The sequence below is a fragment of the Botrytis fragariae genome, assembly GCF_013461495.1.
Source record: "Botrytis fragariae strain BVB16 chromosome Unknown tig00000163, whole genome shotgun sequence".
Classification (NCBI taxonomy): Eukaryota; Fungi; Ascomycota; class Leotiomycetes; order Helotiales; family Sclerotiniaceae; genus Botrytis; species Botrytis fragariae.
The window spans coordinates 46,860-68,650 of record NW_023500999.1 but is presented as its reverse complement, the minus strand read 5'-3'; the positions used below and the strand labels follow the sequence as shown (position 1 = coordinate 68,650).

Below are 21,791 nucleotides of genomic sequence, written 5' to 3'. Positions count from 1 at the left end.
AAGTTCAAAGAATCTATTCGTTTTCCCAACTTTATATATGACTTGCAGTTCTACTACAGCCCAACAGATTGATTCCCTCTCCTTGCTGCTGAAAAAGTCCGTACAATTGCGATTGATATCAATTTCCCTAAAGGCTGAGAGAATTGATGGAATTCTGAGCAAGGCTAGATGATCTTCATCCAGGGTACAATGCGGAATGCGGGTACGGTCACCCTTGCTGTCGCCTGATCATGTGACGCGACCGTTTATCTTCGGTACTTACCCATAAATGTGGGGCTGTTAAGCTTGTGGTTTCACAAGGGAGGGGCATTTGCTCGTACTTCGTATAATTTGGAGCTTTCCCCTCATCTTCATCTTGATCTTGATCTTCCCATCCATGATTTCGTTTCCATCAGACTTCAATTACATTTGATACTTCATCATCATGTCAAATTCATTTGATCAATCCTTCGAAAGAAGAGGCACTGATCCAAGTGTTCCTCATGCTACAACCGCCGCAAATGATTCCCTTGAAGATCAAACACTTCTCTTACTTGCCCGTTTGACAGAAGGTGGACAAGAAGATGAGGATACTTGCAAGGAATTGAACACTCTCACCAAAATTCTCACTGATGATTCCACCGAAGAAACAAGATCGAAGGAGCCACACAAGCCTCTTTTCCAATTGATCGATCAAGATATCCTAGAAACTATCTTGGGTTATCTTGATATGAGACAGTCTCCTTCGGTCCGAGGTCACGCGACTTTGACCACTTCTGCATACCTCAAAGCTTCAGAACAACAAGGAGTTGACTATCTTTCTCATTTCTTCTACGATCGAGTTGGCAAAGGCACATATGACGATCTGATTCTTGCCTTCTCGGTTGCAGCATCGATATTTCCCGTGGTTCCAGATGTTATTTCTTCATTTTTCCTAAGTGAAGGGTTCATTCCTAGCCTCGGTACCTTGATGAAGAGGAAATGGAAGAGTCGAAAGGTTGAACAAGCTGCCTTAGAGTTGCTTAGTGCTGCTTGTATGAACACCCCTTGCCGAGAAGCCATCCAGAAGCATTGTACAAAATGGCTCGAAGAGATCGTCAATAATACTCCACCCAAAATTTCTGAGATCTCTACATCACCTATCGATAGCAATGCAGAAGATGGCTCTATACAACAGCGAATACATTCTGAGCAAGTTAGGAATCTAGCAGCTGTTGTCTTAGCCAAGATTCAGGTATGCTTTTCATGATTTTACCTCCATTACCTATCTATACACTTTCATGTTTTACAGACCTCTCTTCAATCAATTGTTCTGACTGACCGCAGAAGTGAAGGCTATCCCTTCAGCTTCGACTGCTGAATCCGGGAAAGGAGATATCCCTGGAAGTACAACTATTGAAGACCTTTCAGACATGTTCAAAAACATGCTTTCTACAGATACATCTCAGCAAAGTTCTATTGAAGGTCTCGCTTATGCTTCGCTGCAATCAAAAGTTAAAGAGAAGTTGGCTTCAGATAAAAAGTTTTTGGCCGATCTTGTCAAAACTATGAAGGATGCTCCGCCCAAATCACCGGCAACTTATGGAGCTCTCTCTATTCTGGCTAATCTTACAACATATCAACCCCCTTGACAGAAGAACAAAAAAAGCTAGGCCAGTTGAAGGCTTATGCTAATGCATCAAAATCCTCCCTCAAACCTGATCCTCTCAACGACGATGATCATGTTAATAAAAGATGTCAAAATGTATTCGACGCTGGTGTTATACCCGTTCTTGTCACCCATAGTCAACATGGATCAATAGCATCTCTCACACTTGTCACATCCATCATTTTCTCACTTTCCAAGATAACCAAGATTCGAGGACAAATGGCGCAACAGGGTGCAATCAAGCTCTTATTACACGCGGATTCTGTCTTTCCCTCGGATAATATCCCAGCTCGAAGAACCACAGCTCATGCTCTTGCCCGTATCCTGATATCCACCAATCCACAACATGTATTTGGCGGCACCAATCCTTTATCACTTGTCTCAGCTATTAAACCTCTTCTTCTTCTTCTGGAGGATGACCCAACAGTTGAACACCGCGATCTCCTACCTGTCTTCGAAGCTCTCCTGGCCTTAACAAATCTCGCTTCTACAGATGATTCAGCTCGTAACCCTATCATTCGACTGGCTTGGTCTCAAATTGAAGAATTGCTTCTTTCCAATAATACTATGGTAACTCGTGCAACAGTAGAGCTTATCTGTAACCTCATGCAATCACCAGAAGGCGTTGCGAAATTCGCAGACGGCAGTAAGCAAGCTTCACAGCGTACACATATCCTCTTGGCCTTAACGGATGCCGATGATTTCGCTACCAGAAGAGCAGCAGGTGGAGCATTAGCAAGTCTCACGGAATGGGATACTGCCGTAACAGCTATCCTCGACAGAGAAAGAGGAGTCAATCTTCTATTAGCTCTGTGCACAGAAGAAGAAGAGGAAATTAGACATAGAGGTGCAGTTTGCATTCTTAATATACTGACGGCACCGAATAAAGCTGGGGAAAAGGGAAGGGAAATGGTGAAGGAGAATGCGGGATTGGAATGTCTGAAAGAATGTTTGAAGAAGTCGAGGAGTCAGCAGGTTCTAGAAATAACCGTGGAGGCGTTGAAGAAACTCATAGGTGATGGGGAAGAGGCGAAGCTGTTGGAGGGTTGAGTACGTAGGTATTTTGCGGGTAGTACTACACGATAGCAGATATCAAACAGACTCTCAATATCCACATACCTGGAATAGATTGCATTCATAACTGGTTATCTGTGAAAGCCCTGAAGATTTTCTACAACGTAAATACTTACAAAATTACACATTTGATCAGAACATAAATGCCTAGGTCTCTTAATCGTCTCTAAGATTTCATTCCGTTCGTAAACTTCCCAATTTTCATCGCACAAGGAGAAGTTGTATGCTGAACTCGATCTCAATCTCAATTCATATACCACGCAAGAAAACACTGTCCCAAAACACTAGATCTGCATAATACCATAATATATCAACGAGCCGATATGATTATTCCCCTTCCAAAACGCGATTCCCAATCACGAAATCATACTATCATACCTTGTCTTATCTAATGTATACCCCGAGTATATCCCGAATTCGCCCCACACCAACTACCAATCACGTTGCGGATAATTTGCGTACCCTATATATAAATAAAAACCACCTTTAATCCTTGACTGTAACGGTCATAAGGTTAAGGCGAGCTCACGTTCCCTCTTTCTTCTCTCCAAGTTCTTCAATCTAACGATTGGAGGCCACCAACAGTGCCCAGTCCGAACACCACGGTGACAATCCACTCGTGTAGGAAACTCACGATGCTGCGGTTGTCCTAAGCAATGAAGATGATTTCTTGAGGGAGGTTTCACTCTGCAGAGAGCTCTTCACCGTGGGGTGGCGGTGCAGGATTACATTCGTTGTGCGGTTTGGAGGGTGGAAGAGATTTGGGTCTCAACTTTTGCCTTTTTAATTGTTCTTTTGGGGTTTTGAGGATTTTTCTGGAGTGGTAATGTATAGGAATTCAAAATGGATTGATTGATCTTATGTCATTTTGTAATATTTGAAGCTATCGCGAGATCGGTCCACTTTTATATTTTGGCCCATGTGAAGCTTCTTGCCTAAGCAATACATAAATACTCCGCAATTCGAAACGTATGATAGACGAGTAAATTCGTACACCTATTTATTGTATTTGATCCTTATTATGCAATCTTTCGTCCGAAAACCTTGCTCATTCCGTCCTCACTGGACGTGTCACAATCATCACATTGATAATTTTTGATCAGCAATTGTAGAAGGTGACCATCACTGACTCTACGTAGAAAACACAGTTATGATATCTCTTACGTTTCAGCTTGTTTATATCATAATGCAATTCAATTGTTCCTCTCAATGAAATCGCTCGAGTTCACTTGCACTTTGTCATACAAAGCGTTTAGGAGACATTGCATAGTGGGCAATAAGTACAACTCTAACTAACATGGATCACTCTCGCTCCACCAGCAATTTCCATGCTCTCATGATAAACACCCTTTTGATATTAATAATCCGCCGAAATAAACTCCTTGTTCAGCTCTCCGTCTCATCCCAGGCCGTGTGCAATCTTCTTGACTCAAAATTCATCATCATCATCCTTCCCCGGGAAATATCCTTTACAAGTTGACTCCATTTCCACCCATCGCACAACATTTTTCGGAACAGTATCTGTTGGTGGCGGTGGCGGTCCCACAATCTCCCGATCTATTAAACTATCTTGTTCGCGCATCATTTGGCTGCGGGACATGAGTTGTGATGAACGAATTAGAGAGTAAGGGGCGGGTGTTGAAGAGGGTGGTGTGATTCTTGTTCACCCTCTTCTTCTATTGAGTCGTTATCTGGAATGTGTTTGTCTTCGTTCTCTTCATCTTCTGTATCGTGGCCGTCTTCTTTTTCATTACTTTCATCACGTTCATCTTCATTCTCAACCTCGATAACCACACTCTCCCTTCTCGCTACAACAGGCAAACTATCCTCGTCCAAGTCATCCTCATCATCACTTTGACTTTCAATCTCAATAACCCTTCTCTCCTCTCTTCTCCGCACAATAGGTGTCAACATCTGCGCCGGACTACTGCCACGCGAGGAAGAAGGAATAGATTTTGCCGGTGACTCCGGAATTACCTCTGGAATAGGAGTTTCCTTTCGTTCATTTCGTAGACGACGTGGAGTAGCAGGTGTTTGAGTTTGTGTATAATCAACCGTCGAAGCTTGCGATAGCCTCACAGACTGACGTTGTGAAGATGGTACATGAATCACAGGAGTTTGCGTTGCGATTGGGGGCGAAGAAGGTGGCGACGAAGGGGGTGAGGAAGAGGGTGCTTGCGTGTGTGAGAATTGTTGAATGTTATTCGTGATCTGATCTTGTACCTCCTGAGATTCGGTGCTCGTGCTTGATTTCCTGTGCAGTATGGATGCGGTATGTATATTCTCGACAGCCGAAGAAGATTGTGTGAATAGAGGTGGTAATAAATTCGCAATCAATTCCCCTAAGACCGCGGGTGGTACCTTATTATATTTCTGTGGAGCAGCTTTGAACCATTGTCGACTCTTCAGTTGTTCCAGGGTCATTGGATTTGCGAGTGCATATAGTTCTAGGATTTCATACGCAAACTTGGAACGTTTTTCACCCTTATTGAACTCACTGTTACCAAGCCCATCAAGATTCGTTATCTCTCCAGGTGCTTTGGGCGGGCCAATGACGGCCATATGAGTGAGAGTCGATAGGGGTCTGATTTGGTAAATCCAAATACGGGATACAGTAGCTGGAAAATTATAAGATCGAAACTCGTGGTTCTTCTCACGGGAAATTATGTTTTCCACGTGGGTAGGATATATAGAGACGAATACATCAGAAGAATCCGATCGCGGTGCCATAGCATCCAGGTGTTGTGTGGAGAGGCGTTGGCTCTCAGGATATTGACTTTTACCAAAGTGGGTCTGCTTTTGGGTATATTGGGTTCCAGTGCGGTGAGTTTGAGAACTTTGAGTTTGTGTATGCTGGGTATGCTGAGTAGCGGCATATTGGGTTTGTGGTAACTGGCTACTACCATAAGATACAGTTCCGGCCGCGTCGTCACTTAATGGAGTATTTTCTTGAACATCACTTAAACTCGACGAAGACATGATCCGCTCAGTGTGAAATTCTGTCTCCGCTCCTATATCCCCATAAAATGTTTCTGGAAGTTCGGACTCCTGCTCAACGTCCCATTCTGTTTGTCTAATAGTATCATCCGCTGAGCGATCATCGTTCTGCTCTGGCGTCCTAGCTGTGTTCTCAACAGTGTCTCCTGCATTCGTGAAACCTTCATAGCCAGGGATTGTTTCTGGCGGGGTATCCGCCACAGCTTGAGATTTCTCATCTTCTTCGTCCTCCGCATCCGAATCCAGAATTTCAAATTTCATATTCTTGGGGGCTGGGGTCCCCAACCGGCGGGTAGGCGATGGAGAGAAGTCACGCTGAGTGGCATGCTCTTCCTTTATGGGAGTCTCCTCCGCAAAATATTCCTGACTAGGATCTGGTATAGCAAAGCGTACTGTTTTGGCCGGACTCGAATGCTTTGATGGGGTTCGAAGAACTTGACTTTCATCTGTCCCGGTCTCATAAGTATCTTCAACCTTCAATCTTGGTATCGTTTCGACACTTGTGTTTGTGTTTGATCGTAGGGAGAAGGGGACTATGAAATTTGTAGATTGCTCCTTGAGTGGCGACCGCTTCCGTGCGGAACCTCCAAATTGACTTGATGTTGGTGTAGCCGGTGATTGTGATGATGGAATCTCAAGAATCTTCCTATGTCTTGGTGTTTGTGGTGGAGGCATTAACTGAGCTGGGTCAGAGATAGCAGATTTGGAAAACTTTCGCGGACTTCGTCGAAGCGGTTGGATTGCTGGAGAGCTGGATACTGGGACATCATAGATTGATGGATCGTCTTCTGGTTCTTCTGGTTCTCGTGCTCCGGAAAGTGGCCAATAATCAAGTTGGGTAATCGTCTGCGTCGAGAAACTTGGTGTCCTTCCTTCCTCTCCTAGAGTCTTCCGTCTGTTATTTGATTCTTTTTTCTTCTTTGCCTCCGGTTCATCGCCCATAGTCCTCCGTCGTTTCGTTCTTCGTTTCGATTCTTCTTCCACATAATCTCCTTCACTATCCTCAATATCATCCTCCATCTGTTTTTCCAGCTCTTCTCTTTCATGCACTTTTACCCAATCCATCTGCGTAAGTGTGTCCTGATCCTCGAGCTTCAGCTTAGATTTCTTGCCATAGTTCCTAGTTACACGCTTTTTCGTTTCTGGAAATGTAGTTTGATATAATGGCTCGACTGCTTTGTATGTTCGATTTGTAGGCGCACTGCCTTTTGGTCTAGACTTCTGCTTTGGAGGCATCTTTCTTGAAGCTTGTATCGTCGTTGTCTGAATTGTAATGTATTTTGTTGTATTGCATAGGTAGGCAGCCATGGTTGCCTCAACGCGACAATTCGCGCTCGCGTTCCTTATCTGTTATCTGTTATCGGACGCGATATTTTACACGTGATCTATGAGCAATTGAAAAATTCGCTGATTAAGCACACCCTCACGAACATTCATTGTACATAGGAACTCTCCAGACGGTTCCTCCACGTCGAGATCATTAGTCATTGAGCCTCATCGTCCTTGTTGCGATATCATATTGACAAGATGGAGACAAGATTGATCCAAAGATCCTCATACCCGTGACATGTCGGACATTTGTCAGGTAAACCTATTAATCGCGAGCTTGAGAAACGTTGTGCTACGGTGACATTCTCATACGTTGACTAGGACTCATCCAATACCAATCTGTCCGGGTAATCGTCAACAGTGACATCCAGTGACATCCAGAGATTATGGTGGCTTTCATGTGATGCAGCTGCCAGCGCATATAAGGTTACATTCGCAGCGACATGGTATGCAGAAGTGGTCGCGGACATTGGTCTTTCCCATAGCGTAGCGGAGACGTCTCCTTGAGCACAACGTATCACCGATCGAAACCCATTGCTATCGATGTCGCTTCGCCGTAGCGATCATCAGAATTTATCAGAGCAAGGAAGTAGTAGTTCTAGATATTCTTTCTTTTTCTTCCGCAGATTGAAATGCGTTTTGATATTTTTGGCCACAACATTTGTCGAATTACCTTTCTCAAGTGCGGAATGTCCGCTTCCTTCTTTCTTTTCTGCAAGTATCACATCATCCAAGAGGCTTTTGCTGTCTTGAGGAAGAAGTATCATACCAATTAGTTCTTCCGATTCTCGCCCGTGTGGTACTGGAATTCACGATCTCACGAACCCTTGATATGATATATCATTGCCTCATCATTCACCCCGCTTTGATCACAACCCCCAAGACTACTCTATATTTTTCAATCTATCACCTTGTGCATTCTTTCACGATATGCATATACGCATAAATGACCATCTTTGTCACAATTTGGCACGCATGACCTGCTCTCCTAAATCAATGCTAGATAATAGGAGGGTGCACTGGGTCTAAGCATCTGCGTCACTGACATTTCAATCTAGATGAGATATGCGATAATCGTAACACTTCCTCCTCTAGCAGTACGTATATTCTTGTCCCCTCAGTAGCCGAGATATATGACTCATCTACGAATGAGCTACAGATGAATCGTCGGCTCTACATTTCTTCTGTATGTTGATTTGAGCAGGAAATGCAATGTGCTTTCCCAATACACCTATCCTGACGTTCCACGAGCTAATATACAGGACTGTATCATTCGAACAAAGGTTATATGAGCAGTAGGTGCCGGCGTTTGTGTTACCTGTGTTGGTTCGACTGAGATATGCAACAAAACGCAAATCTTCCTTAGGAATCTGCACGTCATCGCTCTCATCTCGATTGGTGCGGCATGACACTCTTATCTGTACCAATCCTGGATGTGTATTCATGAACCTTATGCTCAAGAGACTTGTGTTACATGTGTTGTTTTGACTGAGATGTGCAACAAAACATGCAGCAAACGATGATATCCTCCTGACTGGCCAAGGGCTAGTAATGGGGGCATGCAGTGAGACGCATGCATACTTCCAGAATAGCATAAGTGGATGCCAGTACCACCTGCTATGTTCGGAATAGCCGTGTTGCTCCTAGTTCCTAGTTCTTTCTTTTGAATTTGCAACAGAAGATGATGATTTGTCCATCAGGCCGAAGAGGCGCTAAGGGGTGCATACCTCAATTGTTTCTCCAGCCAGTGCTAGTTATATTCGGTGAGCACAAGGTAAATTGTATTACCTGTGGTTCTTGAACTCAGATGTGCAACAAGATATGCTAAGACATCACACAATTCGAGGGCATATAGCGTGGTGTGCGGCCAGTATCTAGCACTGGTGCTGCAAAGAGACACTAGGCTATTAGTATAAGTGTCACTGAGATGATCCTAGTTCCAGAGATCTGTCCTGTGCCACATCTGGTGGACTGAGAAGTGCAACAAGAGACGACAGTCACCTTTTCATTCCGTGGCTGCATCAGTCCTACCAGTGCGGGTAGGACTAAGACGTGCAACAAGAGAGAAAATTTACTTACCCGGGTCCATGGATATGGGAAGGGTGACTTTTGATACATGTGACGGCGTGAAAAGACAACAATGATCCTTCTATTAATCAGGTTGAGTTATGATCTATCTAAAATTTCAGGTTCACGCTGGCCAGATTATCAATATCTTTGTATCATCAGAGCAATTATAATTCATTATCACAACACTCATGTGTCACCATAGGACTACAGTCTCACACACTTTCATTATAGAGATTAAAATTTCATTTCTTTGTTCTCATGACTACAATGCACGCTCAAACACCATACCGATAGTTTAATATTTAAGTAAAGATCCTGCGAATCCACTCACAAAAGCCTATTGATCCCTAGCTTCACGCCATTAACCGTTCCGTTCCATTTCCCATGACAATCAACCCAATCATTTGCTGGTATCAACTACATATCTTCCAGCAATCTTGCCCTCGTGCATCAAGTCATAGACTTTCTGCAACTCGCTCAAACCGCATGTCTTATATGGAGCCTTAATAAGACCACGTCTGAAGAACTCAATGGCCTCAGCAGAATCTTGTCGGTTGCCAACGTACGATCCCTTAATAGTAATCATCTTGACAACTGACTCGAAAACAGGCGCACGAAGATAAGCACCGGCTGGGAGACCGATAGCAACGACAGTACCACGAGGTCGAACATACTCCGCAGCTTGCTGGAATGGCTTCTCATTGACCGCAACCAAAATCACAGCATGAGGTCCCAGTCCATCGCGTGTGCAAGCCTTGACATCGTTGACCAGATTGCTGCTTGACATGAAGTCAACATAATGTTGCGCTCCCAACTCTTGTGTCATTTTCTTCTTCTCAGCACCTCCGTCAATTGCGATAATATCCAATCCATAGCTTTAGCATACTGACAAGCAAGTGAGCCTAAGCCGCCTCCAGCACCAACAATTGCTACAGTTTGACCTGGGCGAACTCCGGATTCTTTAAGGCCTTTGTAGACGGTTATACCAGCGCAAAGAACGGGAGCAATGGCTTCGAGATCGCATTCCTTTGGAATACGCGCAACATGTGCGGCCTTTGCGATGCAGTATTCTTGAAATGTTCCATCGACTGTGTATCCTGAGAGGAGGGCTTTGGCGCAGAGTGGTTCGTCGGATTGTTGACAGAAATCACAGGCGAGGCAACTTCCATTTAACCACTGTACTTCAGTCAGTACTTGACTTCCAATTTCCCAAATGCTTCATGGAAACAGAAGGATAGAGGTAACTTACCTTAACACCAGCATGATCACCAACCTTCACATCCTCAACAAGACTACCAACGGCAACGACGATGCCAGCTCCCTCATGTCCTCCCACAAGTGGAAGCTTTGTGTCTAATGGCCAGTCGCCATTTACGGCGTGTAAATCAGTGTGACATACACCGGAAAATTTTATGTTTACGAGGACTTCGTCAGGACCGGGCTTTTGGACAGGGATTCTTTTGTAGACGACGGCTAGAGTTGTAGGTTAGTTTTGAGGTCTGGAACGAGGAATGCGGAGAAAGGGGATGTGACAGTGATGAAGAAGGAAAGAATAAACATACGTTTGCCAGTTGCTTCAACTACTTGCGCCCATTGTTCCTTGGGAAGATTCTCCATTTTTGATATTTGGGATGATGTAGATGTTTTTACTGAGAGTTTGTTGAGATTGGTCTAGATAAGATATGTAGGTGTAATTGTTGAATGATATATTGATGGTATGACAATAATTGAATACTAGATAGAGAATACTTCTTAGACGCTTGGGAATCATTGAATATATAGTAATCCGAACAATCATACGATGGTAGTTATCCAAGCTCTAGCCCCTCCAACAAAGATAACCCCACTCCTACGAAGGTGTAATGTCTCGGATATCTAGTCCTGATCTACAGTCGCGCATTTAGAAGCTTGCGTTTCTTTGTTCGTTCACTTCATGCTATTGGATCATTCTAAAATTGAGTTTACAGCTTGGATTCATGGAAGGAACTAATCAGCATACCTAGGTGTAATTCATCTGCTAATTGGGCAAATCATTGAGGTGCCTGTTCTTGTTGGATACGCCGATACCCTAGAGGCCGGGATTCACGGCGGCGGACGTGTGGAAAAACACCGGCGAGGGGCTAAGGACTATCGTTATCCACAGAATAGACGCATTGTGCATTGCCCCTCCTCCGGCCAGAGAGGGGAAACATACAAGAATTTGCTCGGGAGGTTCAGAAATGGCGTGGTTTTGCTACTCAATTCATTTTGTGGATGAGCCACTATGTCATCTATCATAGAAATCCCTGCCAAACGTGTCGTATGGGAGCTACCAATACCATGATTTTGGAATATGCTATGGAAGCTTTCCGTTCTCGGTCAGAACAAGGTTTGAGGTCGTCTCCGCATGAATGCGGGGAAAGGTGTTTTGACAATCTACCACGTATTCTCTAGCTTCCAGCTACGTGTGTCACATCAATCAGGATGCGGGGTTACAAAGCTACCTAGGTTTTGATTTGGTTACGAGTAAATGAATGTCTCTCGCCCTACGAACCTAATTACCTAGTAAACTTTACCTTTGATCCGAGAGCTACACGGTACCTACGGTCTTCGGGAACAGGATTTCGAAAGTAAGATTTCTGATGATTCCATGCCATCGTCTAATAGGGTTTTTTGCCTTGGAATGAATATCTGTGATTAGGCCGGTCGCGATAGATATTGTAACGCCACAATCATCCTGTTATGTTCTTCCTCCGGAGAGTCTCCCATTTCATCTACTGAGTATGGGGGTGGCTATTTGATGTGTTACGACGTTTTCTAAGTGAGCTGTTTGAAGGTGGTCTGATTTCTCGGGTTTATTTTAGGGGCTGAGACGGTTGAAAGACGGCCCAATCCATGCTTGGTGGTTGGGCGAAGGAATGCACGATTTGTGTCTAGGACGCTGTTGGACTAGCTTAGAAGTGGGGGTTTGGGGGGTTTCCCATCTTTCGTGATAACGAGAATTGTACATCATCATGTACAAACAATTTGATTGAAATAATCAACTATTCGTGTGGTTTTATTACATGAATTGTAGAATACTGATTGCATACAGATGATTGACGAGACGATACAGTAATGTTAAATGCTAAAAGCTCGCGAAACACAATGTGGTCAAGGGGCCAGAGTGAGATGTACTCACTACCTGCTTGTAGGACCAGTGTAAGATCTCGTTGCAATTTATCCACAGCGACGACTTTTCGAATTTGGAACATGACCCAATGGGAAAACAAATCCGATCGGATGCTTTCCCCCTTGGAAACAAACCCTCAATCTGTTGTTTTCGAGATATAGATGCCACTCGGAGAAAAAATTTGATTAAACTGCAGATGTACTCCCACGGGAGCAGTCTCATACACAGTAACTATTCAAAAACGAAAGAGCCACCCAGAAATAGCAATAACTTATATGGGATCTGCGTATAGGAAAACACAATGGTTTCTTGTAGCAAACAACACTAATGAGTGGCTACATTTTCGAAAAGTTTCATCAACCTCAAGTGGATGTCCTTGCAATGATAGTTTGGTGTACTTCTTTGTGACGCCGCAATGGTTTCCCTATCAAAGAGCACTTGGAGATGTACCCCATTGACAGCTCAAGAGCTAAGGGTATATTTAGTACCCCAAACTGTCAAATAAGTGTTTCCGGTGTCTCCTACTCTCAGGGATGCAAAATTCGGTGTACGATGCGGTGATGGAGATTCCATGAGCTTCCTTTAGAACTTAGCAACACATTCATTTCATTCATTTCTAATCACATGGAGCCCAGCCTGGTAGTTAGTTCTATGTGATAGTAATTAATTTACTTCGATCTTTCCCTGTTCGTCTCACAGATTTCGTTCGTTACGTTTGATCAAACGTAATCATACCCTAGAACGAGTGTGATATGACGAGATTTGATTACTACCACGATCCTCGCAAGGCATCATCAATAGCAGTGTACGAAAAATTTGTAAGTACAATAGACCAAGACTAAGTTTGAGAACTACTGGTTATGCTAATCGGTGGATTGCATCGAATATCACACTTGATGAGAACCGAGGAAAGGAGACTGAGGACTCTTTGTACCAAGGGAAAAACATAGTCGGACAAAAGAGCTTTTAAACTCTCCAACGTCATGATGCTAAGAGCAGACTGGCTGTATGTAATTCTTTGTGGCATCATAACCCAATCACCACATTCAAATCATAAGTCTATCATCATCCCAATGCGACTCTCCTCCATTGGTAGCATATCTCTCCATGGATGCTTGTAATGTCACATATGAAGTAGAATGATGGGCTGAGAAGTTCTTGGAAGGATAAGCCGGCAAGCCTTGTTCAGCGATTCCAGTTTCAACCCAAACTTCCGCATATCCCTTAGGGATCCACTGCCGCAGAGATATTCCAAATTTCAACTTTTCCAGATTCATAACTCCAGGTTTACCGAAGCTTCGCATGTTACGAAAGTATTCTGGCCAAATCTCAAAACCACAACCGTCCGTATAGGACTGGACGCAGCAGTTTAACGAACTTAAGCGTTTTCCCATGAGCTCGAATAGTTCTGAAGAATTCCTCCGAATGCACAATTAATCAATCAAGACTGATAGCTGTCAATTTCTCCCAGGATGATCACTCAAAAGATGGGCGTTTTTCGGGAAAGACAATCGATATACGAGTGCCGTAGTATTTTTTTTGTAGGATCGGCCTCGCGAACAGCACGAGCCTGGTATTTGAAGCTTTTTGTATGTCTCTTGCAGGACAAAACGAGAGACTTCGCAACCGACTCATAGCGGCTCTTTTCTCCAAGTGAGGAGTCAATGCTCCAACGAGTATCTGGGGCCAATTTGGGACATTATTTTGTTGACAAGGCGATTATTTATAAGCGTATTGAAAGCACAGATGTGGGAGATAAAAAGCAAAAGTGGGTGCTTCGTCTTCCAATTGCCAGTGGTAAGTTTAGAATTATACTTCTTGAAGCGAAAGGAACTATACCTCTTGATGTTTCATGAATAGCCAGCCCTATCGCCCATGGTTTTGAGTAGCATTGTGGTCTTAATGGATTCTTTCAGGGCCTCTTGGAAAAGCGAAGCATTTGGGCTCCTCATTTATCTGGTTAAAACGCTTAAGACGATATGAAAATCACCACATTCGAAGCTTGAGAGGCTTTGGATGTATAATACAGACAACTCAGTAACTCAGTATGATTTATAAAAGGACATAAACACATACACATATGGCTCACAGGATTGGGTGCCAAAAATAGTGTAATATATTCCAGATTCGTTTGATCCACGGTTTAATAAAGGATCACTGTTTGATGAAGTGAAGACAAGAGGTCTAGCAAACTTGAAGCTTCACTTAATAACAATATTGCACAAAGCCGGACCAGTTCGGCCGACTGTCATTGGCCATAAACAGTTACAAAAAGTTTCCTTGGGCAGAATAGCCGAGTCTCTGTCTGCCCTCTTGAATTTTTAACACACAAATCTTAATATTTTCTTCGAAGATAACTTCTTGATACTTCCAGTTGCTTCTTACTACCACAATTCTATTCCTTCAACTCCAACTTTTTTGGTTGCATACTACCAACTCTCGTTTATTCTACAAGGTGTTGATTTTGTTCTGGTAAGTTTAAAATTTCTTACTATCTCTTCAAAGGTCTCTAGGAATGTCTCATCGACTTCTATAGATTGAAAGTCTTATAAGTTGCATACCAAAAAGCAATCATCGACAGTGGCACACGATGGTATGGATCAAAGAGAACTATTCTATGAATAACTTACCTGTCTAAATGTCTACATTCTTGATCATTGTTGTTTTCTTCTCTTTGATCCATCGATTTTCACCGAGATTGCAGATATAACGAACCTGAGCAGTGATGATTGTTTGATTTCCCATATTGATCTGGGACAATTCCTTTCATGAAGACTTATGATCAAAGACCGAATCCTTATGCAACAGACATTTAAGGGTACAATGATGCTAACGTGTCGCAAGGCAGAACAACTATATGAACATAGACAAAAGTCCAAGCCTTCTTCGATTACAAGAGGACTTTGGTTTCTCGTGAGGTGCCGAGCGAGTCAAAAGGATAACATAGTTGTCCCAGGTGCGTTGCTGAAGGCTGTAGGGGTGTCGCCCGCTCACCTTCGCACCACGTTCAACAAGAGCTGCGGCCGTCGAGTATCGTGCATCAGCACCATCAACAAGCTTTTCTGAGGTATGCATTGCTTCTCTCGTACTGATTGTTCGTGGTAGCTGAAATGGTCTACGGGAACAGTGACCAGCCCAAGGGCCGACAACTTGGCCTATCTATTGATTAGAGCTCGCTGGACCAAGTCCCAACCATCAATTTCTGGGCCCGCGCGGTGTTTGAATCAACAAGCCCTGTGGCGAAGTATAAGCCACAGCAAGCGTGCGAGAAACCATGAAACTATATGTCGGCTTATCTTTCCATTACTCAATCTACCTACCAACATGGTACCTTTGTAACAGCTGGCTCTGAGGTATGGGCAATACTCTGAAGCGCCGTGCATTTTCCGAGAATATTGGTCATTAACACGGAACAATGCAGAAATGTCTTGATCTCAACCAAGATCCGCCGCTGTCGGTTGTTGACACCCTAACTCGGCAACCTGCCTTGATCTAAACCATACTAAGAAGAAGAGAAAGCTGAGGAGAAATGCTTTGCCAAGAGTTGAAGAATTTCTGTCGGATATCGAAAAGAATGAGGATATCCAGTTGGTCATCTGTTCACATGCGATATCCGATAGTATATCTTCAATTCTTGGCAGAGCTTTTCTTCTCGACTTTCTCTTCTTTTTCGTATGGTTGAGATCAAATCAATTCTTGCGGTTAATTTGTTTACGGATCCTGCTAGGGGGACCAGTTGAGGTTCTTGTCAAGGTAGCAAACCCAAGAGTGAGTCCTCTGATCAAACATAGGTATCAAAACTAACTGATAAGTAAAGTATGCCCGAATCACCAATATATACAAGAGGGTCTTCGAGGGAAAGCTTCTGTCGACAGATCCGCTCAACTCGGCGAAGACTCCTGCCAGGATAGTAAAGCCAAGAAGAGCATGCTCAGCTTGTGATATATATGGTACATAAGTTCAGATTTTGATAAGACTTGTTTATTATGGTAAAGCATATCGATGTTGATGGCAATTGATCTCGCTAAACTGGCTTGCGTTCGTCGGAATACTCCACTACATGTAAGTTTGGTCAAGACTATCCGACTAAATCAAACAATGAGCTTATACTAACGGCTTTTAGTCTCTATTCATCAAAGACTTGTCCAGAAGTAACATTTGAATGGCTCCTAGAAAGGTAGCAAAGCCCACAGCTAGCAGAGCCAGCAGAGCCAAGAAGGTTAAGGTTGTTGAGATTGTATCAGAAGTTGCTAACAATGATGAGGATCCTGACACTTTTAAGATGTCAGTCCAGATCAGCGTACACTCCATCAATATTGACAAGTAGAGGGCCGTCGCAAGCCGGAACATCATCTGCTTCAGGTGGTACTCACCTTCAAATTCAAGGGTCATGCTGGAAACTTCAGTTCTTTTAGCTAGATTTTGTGATAGAATAATGACAGTAATCAGCTACTGCGTAGGCAACTATTGGTGTGTATCTGTGAATACTTTATATCTTCGAATACTAGATTCAAAGAATGTTTGATTAATGTGCATTTCACAATTCCTCTTCAAATCCCCACTGCCAAATACAAGAGCTCTAAAACCATGCGTGTATTCTCACACACCAATGAGAAATTTGCATATCGTACTAACAAAAGGAACACCGCGGCTTTCAAATATCAGCTCTATGTGAGCAATATCTGGAATATCTGGGTTTGCAGCTTTGAGTCTTGATTGCTCTTTCTAAACTAGAAGCGTCAGGGGATCAGAGAAAGAGAACTCTATGGCAACAAAACCCAATCAAGGAAGAGAAAATTAATTCTCTGCCATAGCAGCAGAAAAAACGGTCCAAAACTTTGAGCTTGCCAGTGTCTAGGACAAGATAGTTGTGTCCTTTTAACAATAACTCACTTTGTCCGTCATTCCTTTAGGTGGTTACGTGGTTACGTAAGCATTGGTCGCACAAGCAACACTTCAAAACAACACTCGACATTCACTATATAAATGCGAGCAGGATATTTGAGAAATCGACAACAATGCTACCCACAAATAATTTTTACTCAAATAGAGCCCCTAATCAATATTGGATGGTCGGAGAAGATCCGGGGCAGCGCGATTATCATCAAACCCAACCACAAATGCATGTGCAAAACCCTCAACAGCGAAATCTCCAGCAGCAGCAGCAATTCGAGCAGAACCGACAACACGTGCAAGCGTATCAAAATCAACTACCACCGCCGCCTCCTTATTTTCAAAATTACCCCTATAATCAAACTCAAGTCCCATATTACATGGGCAATGATAGCAGAACCCCTGCGCCACAACATTCAGGGTATCTTCAAAATCAGAGCCCATCAGAATATCGGCCATTTACTCCAGGACCACCGAATATGGACCATTCCACTCGGACGAATTCTGAACAGCTAGCAGGAAACTTACCTCCACACGCTATTGCTGAAAATCTGGCCCAGGTGGTGATCAGATCCCCAACCGCACCTCGGCGGGGACGTCCACCAAAGAGTCTTTCCGACCCTTCAAATCAGAAATCTCAAAAGTCGACAATACCAAAAAGACGAGGCAGACCACCTAAAGATCGCACGGCAATAATTGGCAGTAATGACTCAGGCTCATTCACGGCAAAAGATCAAAAGCTCAAATCCCTTAAAAGCCAAAATCTCCAATCAGATGACAATCCACCAAAGAAACGAGGCCGTCCACCAAAGCAACCTTCCCCTGAAGTAGATCTTGAATCCCCGAATCCAAACTTCCTTGTTTATGACTGTGAGTGGGATAAGTGTCCTGCTAAATTACACAACTTGGCTACGTTGAGAACGCACCTCTTTAAAGTTCATGGTAAGAGGGAGAACGACAAGTTTCGATGCCTATGGAAAGGTTGCAACGCTGCTACAAAACATACTGAAAGTGGACATCCTTTGGCATCAGAATTAGCAACAAGGAAACCACGAGAGTTCGAAGACGAAGATAAGTGGAAAAGGCATGTTGAGAAAAGGCACATAATCCGCTATGCTTGGCACATGGGCGATGGGCCCATGAATTCATTAGGTAAGATGCATTTCGTGGTTTTAATGCAACACACAGTGACTATTTCGGAATTCGTATAAGATTATGAACGTCAATTCTAATAATTTTCCACTAGATGGCCTCCAAGGACCCGAATCTCTAACAGTCCCGTCATATCTGTTTGATAAAAATGGCAACCAAGTCACTCCATCAGTTGGCGACCAACAGATTGAGGATGGAGATCCCAAGCAGAATAGCAAAAAGAGGTTCAAGCGAGTTATAAGTGGTCTTGATTTTGTCTTAAAGCCAGTTTATACTTCAAATTTTACGTCGCCAACTGAACCTGGAGAACACGATGTTCATGATGAGAATGGCGAAAATTATAGTGAGAAAGAGGATGAAAAAGCCGAAGAAGATGGAGATGAGACGGATATGGAGGATATTCCACCAGGCTTTTAGTTATTTTGTCGGGGAGGGGGAACTGGAGATGAGCACTCTCCGGTGGTTGTCAGTTCAGGTAAATGCATTTCTTGACTTTCACGATACCATAGATCATCTGGAACGGTTTGGATGGCTGTTTAATCAAGGTGGATTATTCTGGCGTATATATACTTAGTTTACAGCGAGCGACTCAGTCGCCTTGGCTATCGTGAGCGATTAGCAAAATTGTTTTAATTTTCACATTCACGTTGACTCTGTTCTAAAACGACCGATTTAACACAGTTGTTGAAGAAGATAAGTATATTTCATTTTCTTTATGGGTATAAATAAGTTCTATCTGCCATGATAAGGAAACCGCTTAAGCTGAGCGCTTTTGTGGACCAAAACAGCGCAATATTTATAAATGACCGCGAAATCCTGCTCATACTACACCAAATAGTCTGGGAATATCATTCATTTGGTTCTAAGTAGAAATCCTAGCCTTTGATGCTGAGTGGTATCGATCGAATGTCTGAGCATTAGATCTTTGATATATTCCTTCCCTATCACGATGAATGGAAATAAGGCGTACAAAATGAAACGTTGAGCATTCGAGTGTCAAAATTTGTGTTGGAAAATTGAAAATTGTTTCAAGCCACTTAGAGGTACTGAGTTTGAGATGTGATCTTTTTTTGATACCTAAACTCAATCTTGACCAAGTTCAATTCCCAAATCAAACGGAGATATTTAGAAATTTCACGAGTTAAGGTACCTACCTACATTCGACATGCGAGCTACATATTCATCTCATGGCCCGTTCGTTGTCCTTTTCAAATTTTGATACCCCTCTACACCACCGATTGAGTTAAGACTAGCCAGTACGTCACTTCATCAATGCAGCTCACACGATCTATTGATGATCCCATTCCAGTCAGGTTACCTATCTGACAATGTTTCCTTTGTTCTTCGCACTTGAAATTCTTTAAAAGCAAGACCTTGAAAGTGTAATCTGGAAGCAGAACACAGAGTGAAATTCTTTGTTTTGCCCTTGTCGTTCCCTTTATTCTAACCTACTTGCTTAGCGCATTCTCAACCTCGATGCACTTATATCAAGTAAAATACCTCCTACCTACTTGAAAATTTAAAATTTAAAATGCTCCAGCTCTCGAATGGTCTGAGCAATATCAATCAAATTACGCCAATTGATCTAGCATCATAAATCACTTCCACGTCACTAAAGCTTGCCAAATTTCCCGATCAAGCGACATACCCACAAAGAAGCATAACATCTCAGGAATCTGTAGACATTTGAGCAAACTCTTCACTTGCCAAGCAAATCATTCAGCATGACAGCTCAAGAATCAGCATCTGGCCTCGATCGCGATTTTCTTGAATCCTCGTCCCGTAAAGCCTTCTCCGCAAAGGCCCATACAGCCAACAAAGCTGCCTCACTGAGAAAATCAGTATCTGCCCCAACCTCACCCCAAAAGGTATCCTCTGAGCGAATCAAGCGGACGCCCTATGATTTTCCACTATCTCGAAGTTCTTCAAATTCTTGGCTCGAAAATTTCTGGGCTTCGGAGACTGGGGCCTTGGTTCAGGAGTTTTGGATCAAAAGCAAACAATGGTATCGATCCTATGGTAATCAATTCGGTTATTTATATATTGCGTATTTCGTTTTATTCATCTTGATAACAACTTCAAACAAAGCAATTTCGCAAAGTCATTTCGATCTCCTATCCAATACGATTGGTGTCGCTGGCGTATTCTCAGAAACAATTGAGAATGGATATTTGTTCGAAAGTATTCCCGTTGAACTTCGAGATGCGAGCGCTGATTTAAGGGCATATCATGATCTATATGCGGATTCAAGTCGTAATTCGAGACATCATACGCGCGCTGTGAGCAACTTGTTGTCTGAATTGGATGGAATAGATTACCATTGGAAGTCATTTGAGAATAGTAGGGACAAAGCGATAACGAGTGTCAAGGAAGAGCTGCAAGCTTCGCGTGCGATATTTCAAGCGGAATATAACAGATTGGGAGGAGCAAATAGGGGGTGGTTGAGTGGATTGGGGAAACAATGGGCCAAAAGGATATTATTGCGCGATCCGTGGGAATCGAAGGTGCACTTTAAGGAAAGCAATTGGATAAATAGTACGATTGAAATGGAAAATTACATTGACGTCTGGCGAAACAGAAGAATACCGGAACTGAGATATAAATTTACCTCCTACCGGGGGGGTAAGACCGGTGGACTGCCGGGATTAGTAAAAGAAGTGAAGGATAGTTGGCTGGTGAAGGCTTCGGGGCCTAAAAGATTTAGGGTCGCACCAGTATATGAGCTAGAAGAAGTAGCAAAAAAAGCGATTAGTCTCTTGGGGCAAGCGGATGGAATCTATAAAGTGTTTGGGCATGTGATTCAAACTTTGAAACAGGGTGGCACGAAGAGAAAGTGTGCATTTGGGAGAGGACGTCTGGAGATATTATTGGGGAAATTTGATGAATCGATCAAGCAATTGGAGGCGGCGGAATGGGCAATTAGGGAGAGGCTAGGTAGTAAGTATTATTAGGGGCGGGTTCGCTGCAAGACGGTCTGTTGGCTGGGTGGATGTGAGGCGGTTCTTTGAGTTGGGAGAGGAATTTCATTTGCGGGGAACGAAGGGATGCTATTGAGTAGAAAAATGGCGTACTACTGGATATGTGAATTGGTATATAATAATTGCAATTGTGCTATTTCGTATTGGTTGGGAGAAGGAGTTACAATTGAATTCCCTTACCCTATCCAGGATTGTGCTGTGGACAGAATTACGCCCAGAGAATATTTCCAGCGGTGACTATGATCCAAAACCAAAATTGATGGGTTTCAACGTCACGTCACAAAAACGATGATCTTTGGTTCTACCTGCAACATGTTTAGTACCCTATCACGAAATTAAGTGAACCGATGTGACCCGTGATTTGATTTTTTATCAGAGAATCCCTCGACTAATTAAGTACATCTGCCCAATTTCCACAGACTCCATGATCTCTTTTAGTGATAGAAATGACAAATGTATGCCTATGCGCCTGCCCCCATTTCCAAGCAATAAATGGCATGTCATTAGTAGCCCCACCATG

The 21,791-nt window shown here is 43.2% G+C and overlaps 7 protein-coding genes across 7 annotated transcripts; 3 read left to right on the top strand and 4 right to left on the bottom strand.

Moving 5' to 3' along the window:
* Positions 1-424: 424 nt before the first annotated feature.
* Bfra_009633 (putative actin cytoskeleton organization protein) lies at positions 425-2,677 on the top strand (the record flags this gene model as incomplete). Its single annotated transcript, XM_037339974.1, has 3 exons — positions 425-1,213; positions 1,314-1,580; positions 1,643-2,677. 3 exons carry the CDS (start codon positions 425-427, stop codon positions 2,675-2,677), a joined length of 2,091 nt encoding a protein of 696 aa, XP_037189197.1.
* Positions 2,678-4,318: 1,641 nt separating this feature from the next.
* Positions 4,319-7,497, bottom strand: Bfra_009632 (uncharacterized protein; the record flags this gene model as incomplete). Its single annotated transcript, XM_037339973.1, has 2 exons — positions 4,319-6,961; positions 7,363-7,497. The coding sequence occupies 2 exons, from the start codon at positions 7,495-7,497 to the stop codon at positions 4,319-4,321; spliced, it is 2,778 nt and encodes a 925-aa protein (XP_037189196.1).
* A 2,000-nt stretch (positions 7,498-9,497) lies between these two features.
* Bfra_009631 (putative alcohol dehydrogenase protein) lies at positions 9,498-10,814 on the bottom strand (the record flags this gene model as incomplete). The annotated part of the gene is made up of 4 exons (XM_037339972.1): positions 10,660-10,814; positions 10,347-10,570; positions 9,984-10,273; positions 9,498-9,873 (listed from the first exon to the last, which is right to left on the bottom strand). Exons 1-4 carry the CDS (start codon positions 10,712-10,714, stop codon positions 9,498-9,500), a joined length of 945 nt encoding a protein of 314 aa, XP_037189195.1. The 5' UTR covers positions 10,715-10,814.
* Positions 10,815-13,294: 2,480 nt separating this feature from the next.
* Bfra_009630 (uncharacterized protein) lies at positions 13,295-13,552 on the bottom strand (the record flags this gene model as incomplete). Its single annotated transcript, XM_037339971.1, has 1 exon — positions 13,295-13,552. One exon carries the CDS (start codon positions 13,550-13,552, stop codon positions 13,295-13,297), a length of 258 nt encoding a protein of 85 aa, XP_037189194.1.
* Positions 13,553-15,101: 1,549 nt separating this feature from the next.
* On the bottom strand, positions 15,102-15,323 carry Bfra_009629 (uncharacterized protein; the record flags this gene model as incomplete). Its single annotated transcript, XM_037339970.1, has 1 exon — positions 15,102-15,323. The coding sequence occupies one exon, from the start codon at positions 15,321-15,323 to the stop codon at positions 15,102-15,104; it is 222 nt and encodes a 73-aa protein (XP_037189193.1).
* A 1,087-nt stretch (positions 15,324-16,410) lies between these two features.
* Positions 16,411-18,710, top strand: Bfra_009628 (putative c2h2 finger domain-containing protein; the record flags this gene model as incomplete). Its single annotated transcript, XM_037339969.1, has 3 exons — positions 16,411-16,536; positions 17,162-18,293; positions 18,388-18,710. 3 exons carry the CDS (start codon positions 16,411-16,413, stop codon positions 18,708-18,710), a joined length of 1,581 nt encoding a protein of 526 aa, XP_037189192.1.
* A 1,307-nt stretch (positions 18,711-20,017) lies between these two features.
* Positions 20,018-21,288, top strand: Bfra_009627 (uncharacterized protein; the record flags this gene model as incomplete). The annotated part of the gene is given in 2 exon segments (XM_037339968.1): positions 20,018-21,230; positions 21,245-21,288. 2 exon segments carry the CDS (start codon positions 20,018-20,020, stop codon positions 21,286-21,288), a joined length of 1,257 nt encoding a protein of 418 aa, XP_037189191.1.
* Between the last annotated feature and the right edge of the window lie 503 nt (positions 21,289-21,791).